This window comes from Dipodomys merriami, unplaced genomic scaffold (genome assembly GCF_024711535.1).
Source record: "Dipodomys merriami isolate MVZ:Mamm:240054 unplaced genomic scaffold, mDipMer1.0.p SCAF_21, whole genome shotgun sequence".
NCBI classification, from domain to species: Eukaryota; Metazoa; Chordata; class Mammalia; order Rodentia; family Heteromyidae; genus Dipodomys; species Dipodomys merriami.
Window position 1 is genome coordinate 21,660,278 of NW_027203493.1, and position 17,163 is coordinate 21,677,440.

The 17,163-nt window shown below is 34.6% G+C and overlaps 1 protein-coding gene across 5 annotated transcripts in view; it reads right to left on the reverse strand.

Moving 5' to 3' along the window:
- Positions 1 to 17,163, reverse strand: part of Mettl15 (methyltransferase 15, mitochondrial 12S rRNA N4-cytidine) — a 130,342-nt gene that overhangs the window by 56,668 nt on the left and 56,511 nt on the right. For 4 of the 5 annotated variants that reach the window (XM_070032685.1, XM_070032683.1, XM_070032684.1 and 1 more), the window contains one exon: positions 4,802 to 4,938. The exons of the other annotated variant lie outside the window; for it this stretch is intronic. In XM_070032685.1, the coding sequence (XP_069888786.1) occupies positions 4,802 to 4,938 (137 nt within the window). The remainder of the gene's footprint in view (positions 1 to 4,801; positions 4,939 to 17,163) is intronic. 5 annotated transcript variants of the gene reach the window in all.

The following is a 17,163-nucleotide window of genomic DNA, read 5'->3' on the forward strand; positions in this document are numbered from 1 at the left end:
CCACCAGAAGGAATGCTTTAGTATCTAGAGTTCCTACAGTGGGGAAAGGGAACCAACAAGGTATATATATGCAGCTCCTCTGACATACCAAGGTATTTTCTACAATGTTCACTGTAGTTTCATTTCATAAAAGACAGGGAACCTACAGAAAAACAGCAAAGCTAACCCATCGAAATTAGGTAGAATGCAAGTAAAAAGGTGGAGCCATAAGGATCACTGTCCAGATTTTGGTGACAGCTTGGTGTACTCACCAACAGTGGCACTCAAACTTAGATACTACTATACAAGACTGTCTGGTGAACAGTGGTACTCAACCTTAAATTCTAGTGCACTCATAAAGCTCTCCTTAGGAGAGATGGGAAGTGATATCTAGCTCTAGGTGGTCAGTTTCCATACCAAGCAGCAGACTTCATGCTAGGGCCCAGTCAAGAGAAGATGTTCACATCATATTTTGAAACATGCCAATATACTACATCTGGAGTTTGATCAGTTCTGCAATTTGCTAGCCTACTCCAACACATCTTAGAAATAACCTCCAAGTCAATCATAGATTCTCAGACAGGAAAAATAGAAGGTAAACTATAACCAAGAATTTCCAATAAAGAATGTAAATGTCCTAGTCATCCATATTCACTTAACTACAAAACTACTCCTGCAACCCTGTCTAACTGCTAAACCTCAATGAAAGGATCATGTAGTCAAAAAATAGACTCTGCCGTGTGGCCTGGCTTCATGAGAACAGGCATTATTTTGATGTCCATTGAACAGCTCAGTCACATAGCAAAGCTACCTAAGAATCTTATTGGATAGTAGAGTTTGGCCAGTTGCTTTACTGGAACTCAGTACAAAAGCTGCAATCTGGCTACCTAGAAAATCTAAAATGAAGGTCATTGCTAGCTGGTCCATCAAAAATCACAGGATACACTAATTAGGGAAACCCTTTCCCTGTCAAAGGAATTCTTGAAAAGCCTGAAAATTTTTCTTTGCAAATGATAAAACACTAACATGGAAAGGGAGATCTAGAAAATAATTTTTTAAAAAATTCAGAATAATGCAAATTAAGAAGCTTTCTGATCATCAAGAATTTGTGGCTAAAATGAATAACATAAGAAGTTTGACAAGACCAAATAAAATACAATTAGAAACCCTAAATATGAAGACAAAATCGCTAAACTTAAAATGCTATGAAAATTTCAACAGCTGGATCTATTAAGTGGAGGAAAGGATCAGCAGACTCAAAGAAATAACATTTGAAATTATCAGAGAAGCAAAAAGAAAAACTAATGCAGAATTTAGGGCACATAATTAACCTATCTAAGGTATGAATTCAAGGAGCAAAACAGTAAATGATGTCAGAAAGCATATGTCAAGACATAATTGATTAAAATTCTCTTAATATGAGGAATGTAAACAATATCCAGTATGTCTAAAATGTCCAGTAGCTACCAATGAAATTTAACCCCAAAAATGAAACCACTAACTACAAATTCCAAGAAGAATAAAGTATAGGAAATATTCACAAAAGATTTTAATGTCTATCAGTAAACTTCTCATCTAAATGGTAAGCTGAGAGAGGAATAAATTGACACTGTTTTAGAAAAAACAATCTGACAACTAACAATACTCTAGTCAGCAAAATTGTCTTTCAGAAATGTGGATAAATTAAAATTCTTTCAGAAAAGAAAATGAAAGCCTACCTTACAGGAATTCTGAATAAAGTTCTTTAAAATGAAACAGAGTATAATTAATAACACAAATCTAGTAAAAGTAAAAAATGCAATGACATAAGTACCAAAGACCTAGGATTATAACAGTGGAACATAAATTTTGTCTTGTACTACAAGAGCTAAGAGACAAAGCTGTTAATGATAGTTATGGCTAAAATAGTCAAGGGACCAGCTGGGCATTAGTGGCTCACGCCTGTAACCCTAGCTACTCAGGAGTCTGAGATCTCAGGATCAAGCAATTAACCCCCAAAACCAGATTGGCGCTGTGGCTCAAGTGGTAGAGCTCTCGCTTTGAGATGAAGAGCTCAGGGACAATGCCCAGGCCTAGAGTTCAAACCCCACGACTGGCAGAAGAAAAAAAAAAAGTCAATTCTAACATAAAAATGTGGCAGGAGTAAGGTGATGGTAACATACAAACTTGAAACTCCATTCAGGTGGAAATACCAACCAAGGGAAATGAAGAAAATAATGCTCCATTCGCAAATACACCTAAAACTTTATAAAATATATAAGAACAAATTTAACAATAAAAGACATGTTTCCAATTTTTTTAAAGGGCATATGCAACAAGATCTGAACAAAAGGAAAGACATATTTGCTTGGGTTGAAAGAATTAACATCATTCAAAAAGTCAGAAACAGTCAACCACAGAAAGGAATTTAACAGATGACAAAAAATGTTTTAATTCAATGAGGAGATAGTACATTATTAATAAATATTGCTGACATGATGCTTCCCAAATTTGTAGAAAATAACATAGGCTTTTAACCTGGTGTCCATAGAATTCTGTGACTGTCCAAACAAATGTGCATAAATATTCTTTTACAATTTTATTGGGAAAACAAATCTCATTCATGAAATTTGCAGAGTCTGAAAGCTGAAAGAAAACTATTTTATGTAAGTATTATGCCTTTCTTACTTTTATTCTTGGACTAAACTTATCCATGGTCATACTTTTGCTGCTTTAGCAGAGATCATTTAACTGTTGGGTAACTACAACTAGTAAAAGATAGCACATATCAAAACATATTTGAGCAGTATTGGGATTTGAACTCAAGACTGCAAGCTTGCTAGGCTAGCACTCTATCACCGAGCCATGCTTCCGGTCCTTTTTGTACTGGCAGTTTTTGCAGTAGGTTCTCACTTCTTGCCTCTGCTGTGTCTGGACTGCAGTCTATCTATTTTTGGCTTCCTATCTTAAATGGGATCACAGGCACATGTGCCACCACAGCCTCTTCTAGTTGAGATAAGAGTCTCATGAACGTTTCTGCCTAGGTGGCCTAGAAATTCAATCCTCTTCATATCTACCTCCCAAGTAGCTAAGATTACAGGCATGAGCTATAGGAAGTTCAAACATATCAAATTAAAATTTATCTCTGAAATTTCTATCTATTTTCTTGATTTTTTGCAGGCTCCAGAGCATGAGAGGCAAGGAAAAAAAAAAAGTTCCTCGTTACTGACAACTGCAATTTACCTATCTGGGAAGTGTCATCTTAGCTCCAAGACAGTTTTCTCTTTTAGAGTAATAGTTTTCAACAATGTATCATATAGAATTTACTGTCTAATTAAAATTTTCTCTAAAGGAAGATTAGTGATTAAAACTGTATTTTATTGTGTGTAAAGATCCCATATTGATCTCCACTAACTGTAGCAGGATAAATCATTATAAATCACTTGTAAATTTCACAAAGAACTCAGAGAAAACAAGTACATTACTTTCATATAAATGTCCTTGTGAGGTCTAAAGAAGTTTCACGAAGCCGGGCACCAGCGGCTCAGGCCTGTAATCCTAGCTACTCAGGAGGCTGAGATTTGAGGATCATGGTTCAAAGCCAAGTCCAGGCAGGAAAGTCCGTGAGACTCTTATCTCCAATAAACCACTAGAAAACTGGAAGTGGCACTGTGACTCAAGCTGTAGAGCACTAGCCTTGAGCTTGAGAGCGCAGGGACAGCAACCAAGCCCAGAGTTCAAGCCCCATGATCAGCCAAAAAAAAAAAAAGTCTCACATAATTAATTTGCTAAATACTTCCAAAGTAACTCATGCCAGTTCCTAGAAAGCATCTTGCAATGTTGCTTTATTTTCTTTGGTGGCTTGGATCTCCTAGGCTCTAGAAATCCTGCCTCAGCCTAGTGAGTAAATGTATCTACAGTCACATGCCACAACACACAAAGAACAAAAATTGTATTTTGAAGAGGGAATCCGGCCGGAATATAGGGTCCAAGTGTTCTATGTTTGTATAAAAATAAAACAACAAATCTGCTATATTTGTTCTAAGAAATCAAAGGAGGAATGATGAGGAGTAATGAGGAAAAGGATTTAATTGGAGTACATTATATGCATATATGGAAACACCACAATAAAACCCTTTTACAACTGCTCAAGCTAATAAAAATGGGGGAAAACATTTTGATGATCATGGGCTATTTCTCGAAATAGGATTTATGAATGGTTTAAACTATCTTTCATCTCTAGCAGGAGTTATTTCTTCATATATCTCATGGGTACAAAAAGATAGATGCAGCTGTATTATGACGTCAGGTGAAATTTTTAACCTATTTGTATTCATTCTTTTTTGGACAAACAGGAGGAGATACTTAAGTAAAACACAAGTCGTCCAAACTGAATGGATCAAGAAAATGTGGTAAATATACACAATGGAATTCTATGCCTCCATCAGAAAGAATGACATTGCCCCATTTGTTAGGAAATGGAAAGGCTTGGAAAAAATTATATTAAGTGAAGTAAGCCAGGCCCAAAGAAACATAGGTCCCATGGTTTCCCTTATTTGCAATATCTAGTATATGTATGAGTCAAGCAGAAAAGGTCAGATAATGTGATGTTAGGAAAATGAACCCTTAGATATGTATTTTAATGTTTTTTTTCTTTCATGCATTTGTTTCTAACGCATTTATAAGATTATCTCTTTGTTGCTTTTTATGGAAGGGTAAACAAAGGAGGAGGCTACAATGCTTGATAAGAAATGTACTCACTATCTTGCCCATGTAATTGTAACCCCTCTGTACAGTATTTTCACAATAAAAAAATTAATCAATATACAAAAACATTACTTACGGATACAATCTTGAAAGCTGTTCCGCTATAGCATAAGCTGTTGGGTCTCTGTCTAAGGCATACAGAATAATATCTGATTCCTTCTGAAGAATGGCTCTTGTGTGGCCTCCTGAACCAAATGTCATATCTAGAAAAATCTAACCAATACAGAAAAAGAAAATTACTCCTTAGAGTGAGCTTAACTTATCATTAAGCTAATTGACAACAACCTTAATTTTAGAAGTATATTGTTTTTAGGCCTGATTGCAAATAGAAAAAAAATATAACTGGAATTCATTTTTAATATAAATCAGCCTCAATTGTGAATGATTAAAATTTTAAAAACTAATCAGTAAAATAATCCCTGGTACAAACTGGCAAATCAAGATAACATTGCTTCACTATAGAGTCAAACAGGCCACACTACTCTGTAGCTTACTTTATAACACTTTGTAGCACTCATCTTGTAATAATATTATACCCATTCCTTATCATTTGGAGATAACTAAAAATCACTTATCCCAACTTTCCTAAGTGCTTTATATGAAAATTAAAGATATTCAAAGTAACAGAGATAAGTAGACACACAGAATGAATGAGGACACATATATAGATACACACTTGATGCAATGCAAAAAAACGGAACTTAGCATCCCAAGGTAACTATCAGAAAGAAGGCAAAGCCCATTAATCAAAATATAAAGATTCACTATTCTAGAATATCATTAAATAGTCATAATTCAGGCTAGTTAGCTTTTAAGAACCACTTGATATCAGTGTATTCTAATATCACCAACTGATTCATTAATGAATACACTTCCAGGGCATTAATAATGATTGATAATTAATACTATTATTTAACTCTATAACACACCATATTTCATTTTCCAATCAGCCTCCTTTACAGTGAACATGAAAAATGAACATTTCTTACTTTAGGGTAGTTCTTTTAAATCAAATACAACTAAATGACATTTTGTCCCCATTGTCTTCTCAATATCCTAGAATGACTTGATTCTAGTTATTTTTGTCACAAATGAGTCAGCACCTAAAAAGTAGCTATAAATCTGATAGGATACAGGATACCCACAGAATTTTGAGGAAATTCTAAGCAGAATGAGGTGCTAGAGAAGTAAACTGGTAGGTTTTTAAATTTTATTTTTATTTGTTATGTATTTTTATTGTAAAAATACTGTACAGAGGGGTTACAGTTACTTGAGTAAGGTAATGAGTACATTTCCTATTGAGCATTGTTACTTCCTACTTTGTTTTTCCCCTACCATCTCTTCCTTCCCCAACTCCTCCTCCTAAGTTGTAAAGTTCATTTTTAACATAGAGTCTTCTACATCTCATTGTTACAATGGGTCAACATGTATCCTTATTTCAGCATTTTGTTTTTTCCCTTCCTCTCCCCAAATTAGAAAGTGTGTATACAAGATATAGGGCCTCGACATTAAATACAGTGAAAACAGGGGTTATACTGTGGGGGAAGAACATACAAGAGAAACAAAAAAAAATCACATAGTATATTTTAAATATCTTAAAAACAATAGCAAGAGGGCTGGGAAAGTGGCTCAATGGTAGAGCGCTTGCCTTGCATGCATGAGGCCCTGGGTTCAATTCCTCAGCACCACATAAGCAGAAAAGGCCAGAAGTGGCGCTGTGGCTGAAGTGGTAGAGCACTTGCCTTGAGCTGAAGAGCTGAGGGACAGCACCCAGGACCAGAGTTCAGGCCCAGACTGGCAAACACACACACACACACACACACACACACACACACACACACACACACACACACACACACACACACACACACACACACACACACACACACACACACACACACACACACACACACACACACACACACACACACACACACTAGCAAGAAAGAATAAAAAACACTGAGTCCCTATCTTGGGGCTCATTTCACTTAACATCATCTTATATGGTCATATGTATGTGACTTTTGACCTTTTCTGCTTGTCCTAGACTTACACTAGTTACTGCAAATAAGGGAAACCATGGGACCTATGTTTCTTTGGGCCTGGCTTACTTAATATAATTTTTTCCAAAAATAGCCAATAGACACATGAAGAAATGCTCAACTTCTCTAGCCATAAATGAAAATGAAAACAACATTGAGATTCTACCTCACCCCAGTTAGAATGACTATAATCAAGAAATCTAGGGCTGGGAAGGTGATTCAGTGGTAGAGCGCTTGCCTTGCATGCCTGAGGCCCTGGGTTCAATTCCTCAGCACCACATAAGCAAAAAGAAAAAAAAGTGGTTCTGTGGATCAAGTAGTAGAGCGCTAGCCTTGAGCTGAAGAGCTGAGGGACAGTGCCCAGGCCCAGAGTTCAGGCCTCACAACCGGAACCCCCCCTCCCCGAAAAAAAAGAAAAAAAAATCTAATAACAACAGATGCTGGAGGGGATGTGGCCAAAAGGGAATGCTACTGCATTGTTGGTGGGAATGTAAACTTGTTCAATCACTTTGGAAAGCAGTATGGAAGTTCTTCAAAAACTCCACATAGAACTCCCCTACAACCCAGCAATCCCACTTTTGAACATTTACCCAAATGATCATAAACAAGGCTATACTAAAGCTACTAGCACAACTATGTTTATCGCAGCATTATTTACAACAGCTAAGATATGGAACCAACCCAGATGCCCCTCAGTAAATAAATGGATCAAGAAAATGTGGTATATTTATAATGAAGTTCTATGCCTCCATCAGAAAGAATGACATTGCTCCATTTGTTAGGAAATGGAAAGACTTGGACAAAATTATATTAAGTGAAGTAAACTGGTAGGTTTTTGAGGACAAAGTTAATACTACAACCTAGATCCTGTGCTACTTCTACTTCATCTTAATGAGTATTATTCCCCATTGGAATAAAAACAGCTGTTTTTTAAAAAAAGTTTTCTTTCCTAATCTAGGACTATTAAATTAGGCTATTTTCTCCTGAAGCCTCCACAGGTTAAAAACAAAAATGGGCTGGGAAGGTGGCTCAGTGGTAGAGTGCTTGCCTTGCATGCATGAGGCCCTGGGTTTGATTCCTTAGCACCACGTAAGCAGAAAAAGTCAGAAGTGGTGCTGTGGCTCAACAGCACCTAGGCCCAGAGTTCACGTCCCACCACCAACAAAAATAAAAATAAAAAAGAAGAACCTACTGCCTTATCATGTCATATGTTAAAGAGTATTTATGGATATAAATATACTGATATAAATTCAAAAGAAAAGCAATAATTTTGCATATTGCTTGGTATCAATACCTGCAATCATTTTGTTTATTGGCTGGTATGACATCTGCTATCTGTAACAGTCAAATGATGAATAGGGACTTATGGAGAAGCTAGTTTAAAAACTGATCTGAAAATTCAAAAAAAAAAAAAAAAAGAAGAAGAAGAAGTACCAACCCCACCACCAAAAAAAAAAAAAAAATACAACAACAACAACAAAAAACCCTAGAGTATTTAAAAATTATAGAATGGTATGTGGACATGGTTAAAAATTGTAAAACTAATTGAAATCTAATTAATTATACAGACTATCCCATCTTTCTAGAATACACCTTTCTAATCTAAATTTGATATCCTTGAAAACTAGCTCTGGCTCCTTACTTGAGATGGGAACTGACAGCTACGAAGTTGGTGCCCAAAATCAAATACAGACTAGATTAAATAATTTATTGCTTTTCAATCCAGTCGCTAAAAATTTAACACTCAAACAACACTGTTAAAAGTGGACACAAACATTTTTAGCCACAAAAGGTATGAGGCCAGCTCTTCCAATTTCATTTTCCTAATGTTAATTAGTCATTTCCAATCTGTGCAAGGTTTTTAATAGTAAGTTTCCATCTGAATTGGGAAACAATATGGCCTGGTTTCACTTTAAACTTTTTTCCTATAAACATATCCTCATCTGGCATTTGCTAATTTTGATTTTTGAGAATTAAAAGTGCCTTTTTAAAGTTATTGTTTTTCTTTTCTGTTAAACTTCACCTATGAACCACTAGTTTCATTTTGAACCACAGAAATACGCCAAGCATACATTTAACTTTCTGGATGTATTTCATTTGATAATATATGGCAATAATTAATACAGTGTATATATACAAAATTAAGTATGCATATGCATACTCAAAGCCATATTAGAAAATCCAAAGATATTATGTGTGGCTTTCCAGTCCACTGGGGGCATTTAGACATACACATAAATAAGAATAATGCTAGCAAAAGGAGAAGAGGAGAGGAATGGGGAGTGAGAACAGAGGGAATGGGAGGAGTAGGGAAGGAAGGGAAGGAAATGGACCAAGACTTACTATAAAAGAAAAAGGTGGGGGTGGGAGGGGCAAGGGGTGAGAGATAGACAAATGAAGAGATGTAGGGGAGAATGTAATAATAATAATAATAATAATAATAATAATAATAATAATAATAATACCTCACTGTATATCCTACAAAATTAAGAAAAGTGAGGTAAGGGGTGGGTTAGGAGGGATGGGTGAGAAGGTTGAAAAGGGTGACATTGATCCAGATGCACTGTTTCATAAACCACTTTGTTGAATGGCAATCCTTTTGTACAACTAAAGATAAATTTAAATAAAGAAATAAGACCTTTAGGAGAGAAAAAGGATGTAGAAAATAAAGAATGAGAAGATACAGGATACCAAGAGAAAAAAAAATTAATGATTTCAGTGTAAGAATGGAATTTTTGTGTGCAGTAAAGATGAAGTAGTAAAGAGAGAATTTGCTGGGTGAAGATTTGAAGGGTCCATTAAAACAACTGATATTTATGAATGTTAACTGAGCAATAATATATGGTGGTAATCAAGAACTTTGATTTCTGATTAAAAATATAAAATTGTATTTTTAAAGTTCATCCTAAGCAAAAGTCTTGATACATGTCAAAAAACCCTATATTATTTATATTCATTATATATACAATCTATATGCTACGGCTAGTTCAATTAGCATATATTTCCAAAGCCAACAGAGCAGAACCCATGTCATATAAGTAGTGAGAAACTAGCTTGTCAGACCAAAGGTATTTGGCTATTCTGAAAAAAAAAAAATGCATGTGTGTATGTTTCTGTGTGTGTTCATGTACACACTTGAATATGTACGTTTGATGAATCAAGCACTGAAGACTATCATAGATTTTTACCAGGCTTTCTTATGGTTTTTGTCTAATATAATGTTTATAAATATATAAATTAATTAAAACATGATGAACATAGAAGGCCAAGCTTCTAGTCAGATAACAGTTTGAACAAACATTGTTCCTAACAAACCCATTGGTTTATTATTGTGCGATGCTTTGTTTTCTTTTTAGTTACCACATAGGTTTATGTAAAATGGAAGAAAAAACTCTCAAAAGAACATGTTATACCACAAACAAAACAATCAAAGCACTGTACTGTTTATCTCTCCCTGTTTTATTAAGAGTACTGGTGTTACTAGGATGACTCATTCTGCTGAAATTCTGTAAACATTTAATCTTGAAGCTTCACCTGTATCCTAGTCACCAAAGGAGCTTGTCATAAAAAAAATGTTTTTTCTCTTCTATTTAAGTTCTTCAATTACATTAAAAGTTTGGAATATTCATTGTGATGTGTACCTTTCACTCTTAGCTGTGTCACTATATTAATGCAATCCTAAATCCGAATCACGTACAACTAACTTTATATGCTTATACATAGAAAAGTTAAATGAATGCAAATAACTAAAAATAATGTACTACTCATGAAAAATAAAAATAAATAATGTCATGGTTAGAGTCAATAAGCCTTATTTCACAGAGACAAGACAAATCTGTCAAGCTCTTTGTTTTGGTGTGAAAAGTGGTGGATATCATTGAAATCTGAATATAGCCTCTCCTTTATAAGATCTAAGCATATATACTGAAAATACTTGAAAGTGGTTTTATTCCAAGATTTATCAAATATATAGGTTTTTACAGTATTTTCAAATATACAGTGAAAATAATATAATGCCCATATTTTAAATGTGATTTCTTTAATGTATTAGGTGTTAAACAAATGCTAGTTGCAAAAAGAGCACAAATCATTTTACTAATGACAAGTTTGATAAGATTCTAATAAAAATATTTTTGTAATCATTAAAGAGAACGATATTCTTTCAGTTGGGTCACCAAATAACATGACTTTTGCACAAATCAAAGCATACAATAAAGAAGTCCAAGCATATAACCTGTATACACACACATATGCATATGCATGTATATTACAACAGGAGTTTCCATATGCCTAAACTTATTTATATATGTGACCCAAGGCCATACAAGTTGTGGGTTATGAATATGGTACCTTACCACTAGAAATATTATACAAAGTTAGAATGACATTTAAAAAAATTAGCTATTAGTTATACAAAGGAGTTTCAATTCAACATGTCAATTTTTGAGTAGAATGCATCTTGAAAGACAATTTTTTTAATTTTAATTATTTCCAGTTCTGGGGCTTGAACTTAGGGCCTGGGCATTGTCTCTGAGCTTCTTCTGCTCAAGGATAATGAGCTATCATTGAGCCACAGCTCTATTTCCAGCTTTGTATGTGCAATTAATTAGAGGTAAGAGTCTCATGGGACTTTTCTACCCTGGCTTGCTTTGAACCATGATATTCAGATCTTGGCCTCCTGATTAGTTAGGATTACAGGCATGAAACACCAACTCTTCTCTTGAAAGACCATTTTTAGAGAATGTTTTAGTAGTTTAGTAAAGGAGAAAATAATTGAATAATATGCTTTAACTAATTCAAATCAACAAAATGAACAAGTTCAAAGACATATCTACTTTTACAGGAAAACATACTGTGACTCACAGATTATACATTTGTAACATAATAAATGGGCCATAAGTACATAAAGAGACTGAAAGTCAAAACATACACTTTCTGGTTAGAATTTATCATATTATCAACCACAAACTTAACTTCTCTGAATCTCAATTTTAATATAACCACTAAATTAAACTGAATGATTCCCAAATAACATTAATTGTATACAAACCAAACTACATCTATCTATGCCTAGAATATATTATATATAATTATATACATATATATTCCCAGTCCATATGGGTATATAACTAAAGATTATATTATACTAAATATTAATAAAAGATATTTTAGCTAAGAAAATAATTACTCACAAAGGCTTCAATAAATGGGAAATAACCAATGTATCACCAGAAGATAAGTATAATTGGAAAACCTTAGAGTTGTACCATTTGAAATATTAATACTCTACAACAAATATGTTATAGAACAACTTGCCTTGGTTTGATGTTAATTGTGCTAATTAGACATTTTTATTTACATCAACATTAACTTTTCAAGAGGGTTGAAAATTGAAGTTCTTACAATTTGTACTAGAAAGGATACAGAAATGCTTTATGATAATCCAATGTATTTTGTTTCCTCACAAGTTCAACAATAGGGAATAAGAATATAATCTTTACAGGTGATTTTAAAATTTTTGTAAGTTTGTCCTTGCCAATTCAATTCTTTAAAAATATATTGTTATAAAGTGGAGATTTTATCTTCAAGTGTCATTTCTGTGTATTGGTTTTAAGGTTGAAAGAGATGACTGATAACTGTTATATTCTATGAGCAGTTTTAAGGAAGATGCAGCCCTCTTTAGACTATGTAAAACATAAATAAGATTCAGTAGATCTTTTACTTAATTCTTTTTAATACCCATTCTGGAATTTTTATAGAAACCTTACAGTCTGAATTAAATATTAAATTATCAATATTTCTCATGGCTGGAAGTATGGCTCATATTGTAAAATTTCTGCCTAGTAAATGTAGCAGTCAAATCCCAATACTGCTAAAAATAAATAAATAAATAAATAAATAAATAAATAAATGTCAAAAGTCCAGGTTTTGGTGTCTTATACCTATAATCCTACCTACTCTGAAGACTAAATTCTGAAGATTCCAAGACAGGACAATCATCAAAACCTGTTATTACCAATTAACTAGTCAGAATCAGAGGCATGACTCAATTGGTAGATGGCTAGTCTCTAGCAAAAAAACAAAGGCACAGAGTTCAAGTGAATAAAACTGTCATCACTTTTATCGAATTCTATAGGGAATTCAAAAACATTCATTCAGTTTAGTTCTAAAAAATAGTTTGCAATTTCAGAGATAACTGTAAAATATTATGATCATCACATGAAAGAAGTATCCTGTGCCTTATCATTGATAGTATCTCTGATGTTCAAGTAATATTACAAGTGAGCCTGCCATTTTAACTTCATTATGTAATATGATGTAAAAATAACTAAAATATGTCTCATGGTGCTATTGTATTTTGGTTGAATAGGTTGTAGCTAAAGCAAATAAATAGTAAACAGTCCATTGTTTATTTTGTTTAAAAAAGTTTTAAATTGTATTGAATTGCATTATTGTTCTAATACAAGCTAATCTCACTCCCCCACACGATAAAAGAGCAGTTGACTAGGTTTTCATATATAAAATCTCACTTAGTGGTAACTATTAAGTACTTCATGTAAAAGCATCATACTGTGAGAAGCAAACTTTTCTGTCAAACTGTCTCCATCCCGTAAGCAGTTGCTATCTTATATTTCCTAAACTTATTTGCTTCTTGATTTGTGTTGTTTATAACCTGCCATCCATACCAAGGATGCATCCTTACAGGTGGAGTTAAAAAGTGGACCCCTCTTTCTTTGAATGGGAATTTTCCATTGGCTTTACCAACTTCCTCCAATTGCATCCCTAGACCTGTTCCTAGACCTGTTCCCAGCCAATCATGAGACTATGTGCCCCTGTGTCCAAAAGGGCAGCATCCTCACAGTAAACACTTTTCACTTAAAGTTAGGAATGTTTTCTAACTTCCTGTGTTACCATATCACCCTATTAACTAACTGTAAGGAAAATAAGATGTGACTTCTTAGCAACAAGGAAAAGGGACAATGTCACACTTTGCATTAGTATATAAACCAAGCCGACCACTCCACCCTGTGTGCCTGGCCAAGCTCTGGGAAGAGTGATGGTAGTGCACCATTCTCTACAGAAGAAAAATGCCTTGACAATATCTTGGGTGTCTATTCATTTTCTGACACCAAAGGGTCAATATGTGTGTGCACGCGTGTGTGTGCCTGTATTTCCAACAATGCTATGCTCTTCATTTTAAAAGTTTGGATAGAGTTGTGCTGTAGCTCAGTGGCAGAATCCCTGGTTAGCAGATAGAAGACCTGGGATTGAGCTCTAATACACAAAGAAGGGTTTAAGTAAGAATGGCTATACGACTTCAGAGGATGCTTAAAGAAATGACCTCTTTAGGGTCACTTATTTTGAAGTCTAAAAAGCATCAAAATAAATGTGAATAAAAATGGATAACTTTATATTACTAATGATGTTATAGACTTGATATAATCCTTCTTTAACTTAACATGTCAAATCAGTTGGGAAATTAAATGCAAATAGTAGGAGATCAAAAGATTGTTAGATAAAATTATTCTGCTATAACTTTTGTTAATAACAGTTACTCTTTATTCATTATTAATGAAAATATAAGTTCCCTTTTTACTGTCTCACTGATGGTGGGAGTACAAGGGTGGATGGAGTAGGGGACACATGTTCATGTAAGAATGAGATGTTAACCATGTAATAGGATAAAGGAAAAAAAAATGGCCACTCAAGTATCTATTTCCCTTTTCTAAACATTGTAATTAACAATCAAAAAAAAAAAAAAAAGAAAGTAACAAAAAAACTTTAATGGAAATTGGAAACTAGAGGTTTTTTTCTTTAAGAGAATCAATCTTAAAGTGATCAGTAATAAACAGCATTATATCAACCTTTGAATAAATATTAATCAAGAAAAAAAATTAAAGCAGTCAATAAAGTATAATCAACATTTAAGAGCAGATCAATAACATTAACTCCACATACAGACTTCTTCATGGTACTCCAGCAGGAGCCCTGACAAAAGAACCTGTAAATTAATAGCACTGTAAATAAATATATGAAATCTGTTTCAAAGAAATTTGTAGTAATGGTTTCACAATTAAGTGCTTTTGCAATGACAACACAGCTGATTGTGATCAATCTTTCATTTTATTGAAATTTCTGTTAGTCTTATTTGAATAAATCATAAAATATTTTCATATGACATCCTAGTGATAGTGCATAAAATGTATGGTTTACTGTACTAGCAAAATAATCACCACAGGGAATCATCAAATTGAAATTATTCCCTCATGGAAGCTTACCCCTGTAACTGTTCATCAGTTTATATTTCAATTGATGACATCCTGATGGAGTCAGCAAGGTTTTCAAATTCTGTCACACTCTTATTACTTGCTTAGTGATTAATTGAGACTAAAAATGACCTACAATTCATTTGTATCTGTCAAAATAAGACCTCAAGAAACCGATATATATACATAGGGGCTGGGAAGGTGGTTCAGTGGTAGAGCGCTTGCCTTGCATGCATGAGGCCCTGGGTTCCATTCCTCAGGACCACATAAGCAAAAAAAAAAAAAAAAAAAGCTGGAAGTGGCACTGTGGCTCAAGTGGTAGAGCACTAGCCTTGAGCTGAAGAGCTGAGGGACAGCGCCCAGGCCCAGAGTTCAGGCCCCACACCCGGACCCCCCCCTCCCAAAAACAAGAAACCGATATAAAGAGTTTATACATAAAACTACAAAATTCAAATTAAAGCCCTGGGAAAAGTCCTTAGAGGTATTCCATGATATCTTTCTTCAAAACTAGTATTTGATATTGATTTTAAATATAATCCCATATTTATCTATTTGGCTTCTGTAGGTTTTGTTTCATTCTTTTGGAAATAAAAGCTGATGTTACACAAGATAGTAGTCAGGAAACACTCAAAAATCTCATTTGTGTAGTTCAAGTTATTAGTGACCAAATTTCAAAATAATATGTTAAAAGAAATAAGTGAAATGTAGAATTACAAATCCACCTAAATTATTTAACACTTTTCATGGGATATAAAAATTTGCCAATGTATTTATTGGCACAAGGTTTCAGTCAGTTTACAATATCATATGTTGTTTTTACTTAATACAAGTTCAACTGTCTTCTTGAAGACAAAGCAACAATAAAAATAATCTATATAACCAAATGAGGCATTGGAAATATTATGGTAAGTTACATTTCCCAAATGTAAACCATGAAAATTAGCTAAGATCATTATTTACCATACTAAGATATGGAACCAACCCAGATGCCCCTCACTAGATGGGCATTCACATTTCAGTACTGGCACAGACACATGTGCACCCCCTCCCCCCACACATACACACAGAAAATAGGAAAATGAAATTACATTTATACTGAAGCTTAAAATTTGTAAAAATCGTTAAGAGTTGAAAGATAGGAAATTAAGGGCTGGGAAGGTGGCTCAGTGGTAGAGCCCTTGCCTTGCATGCCTGAGGCCCTGGGTTTGATTCCTCAGCACCACATAAGCAAAAAGAAAAAAGCCGAAAGTGGCGCTGTGGCTCAAGTGGTAGAGCACTAGCCTTGAGCTGAAGAGCTGAGGGACAGCACCCAGGCCCAGAGTTCAGGCCCCATAACCGGACCCAAAAAAAAAAAAAAAAAAAAGAAAGATAGGAAATTAAACCTCGCAAAAACATGAAAGAGTTACTGTGAGTAAACTTCATCTATCCCATTTTTACAAAATGAGTAACAAAAAGCTGGTAATAAACATTCCATAGATTCCCAGCAGAATAGGCCTAAAAAGTTAAATAAACTAATAGAGAACTGGAGAAACTGATATAAATCTTTTCATTTTTTTTATTAAGATTGCCTTGCTGGGTACCAGTGGCTCACCCCTGTAATCCTAGCTACTCAGGAGGCTGAGATCTGAGGATCATGGTTCAAAGCCAGCCCTGGCAGGAAAGTCTGTGAGACTTTTTTTTTTTGTCGGTCACAGGGCCTAAACTCTGGGCCTGGGTGCTTTCCCTCAGCTCTTCAGCTCAAGGCTAGCACTCTAGTACTTGAGCCATAGTACCACTTCCGGCTTTTTCTGCTTATGTGATGCTGAGGAATCGAACCCAGGGCCTCATGCATGCAAGGCAAGCACTCTACCACTGAGCCACCTTCCCAGCCCCATCCATGAGAATTTTATCTCCTATAAACCACTAGAAAACCAGAAGTTGTGACTCAAGAGGTAGAGTGCTCGCCTTGAGCTGAAGAGCTGAGGGACAGCACCCAAGCCCAGAGTTCAAGCCCCATGACCGGCAAAAAAAAAAAAAAAGATTGCCTTATTTGGATCTACTTAGCTTCCTGTCAGCTGAAGAAAGAAAAGATGCCTGTCACAATTTATACAAGCTACATTTTAAATAAAGACAAGTGATATGATCTAAAG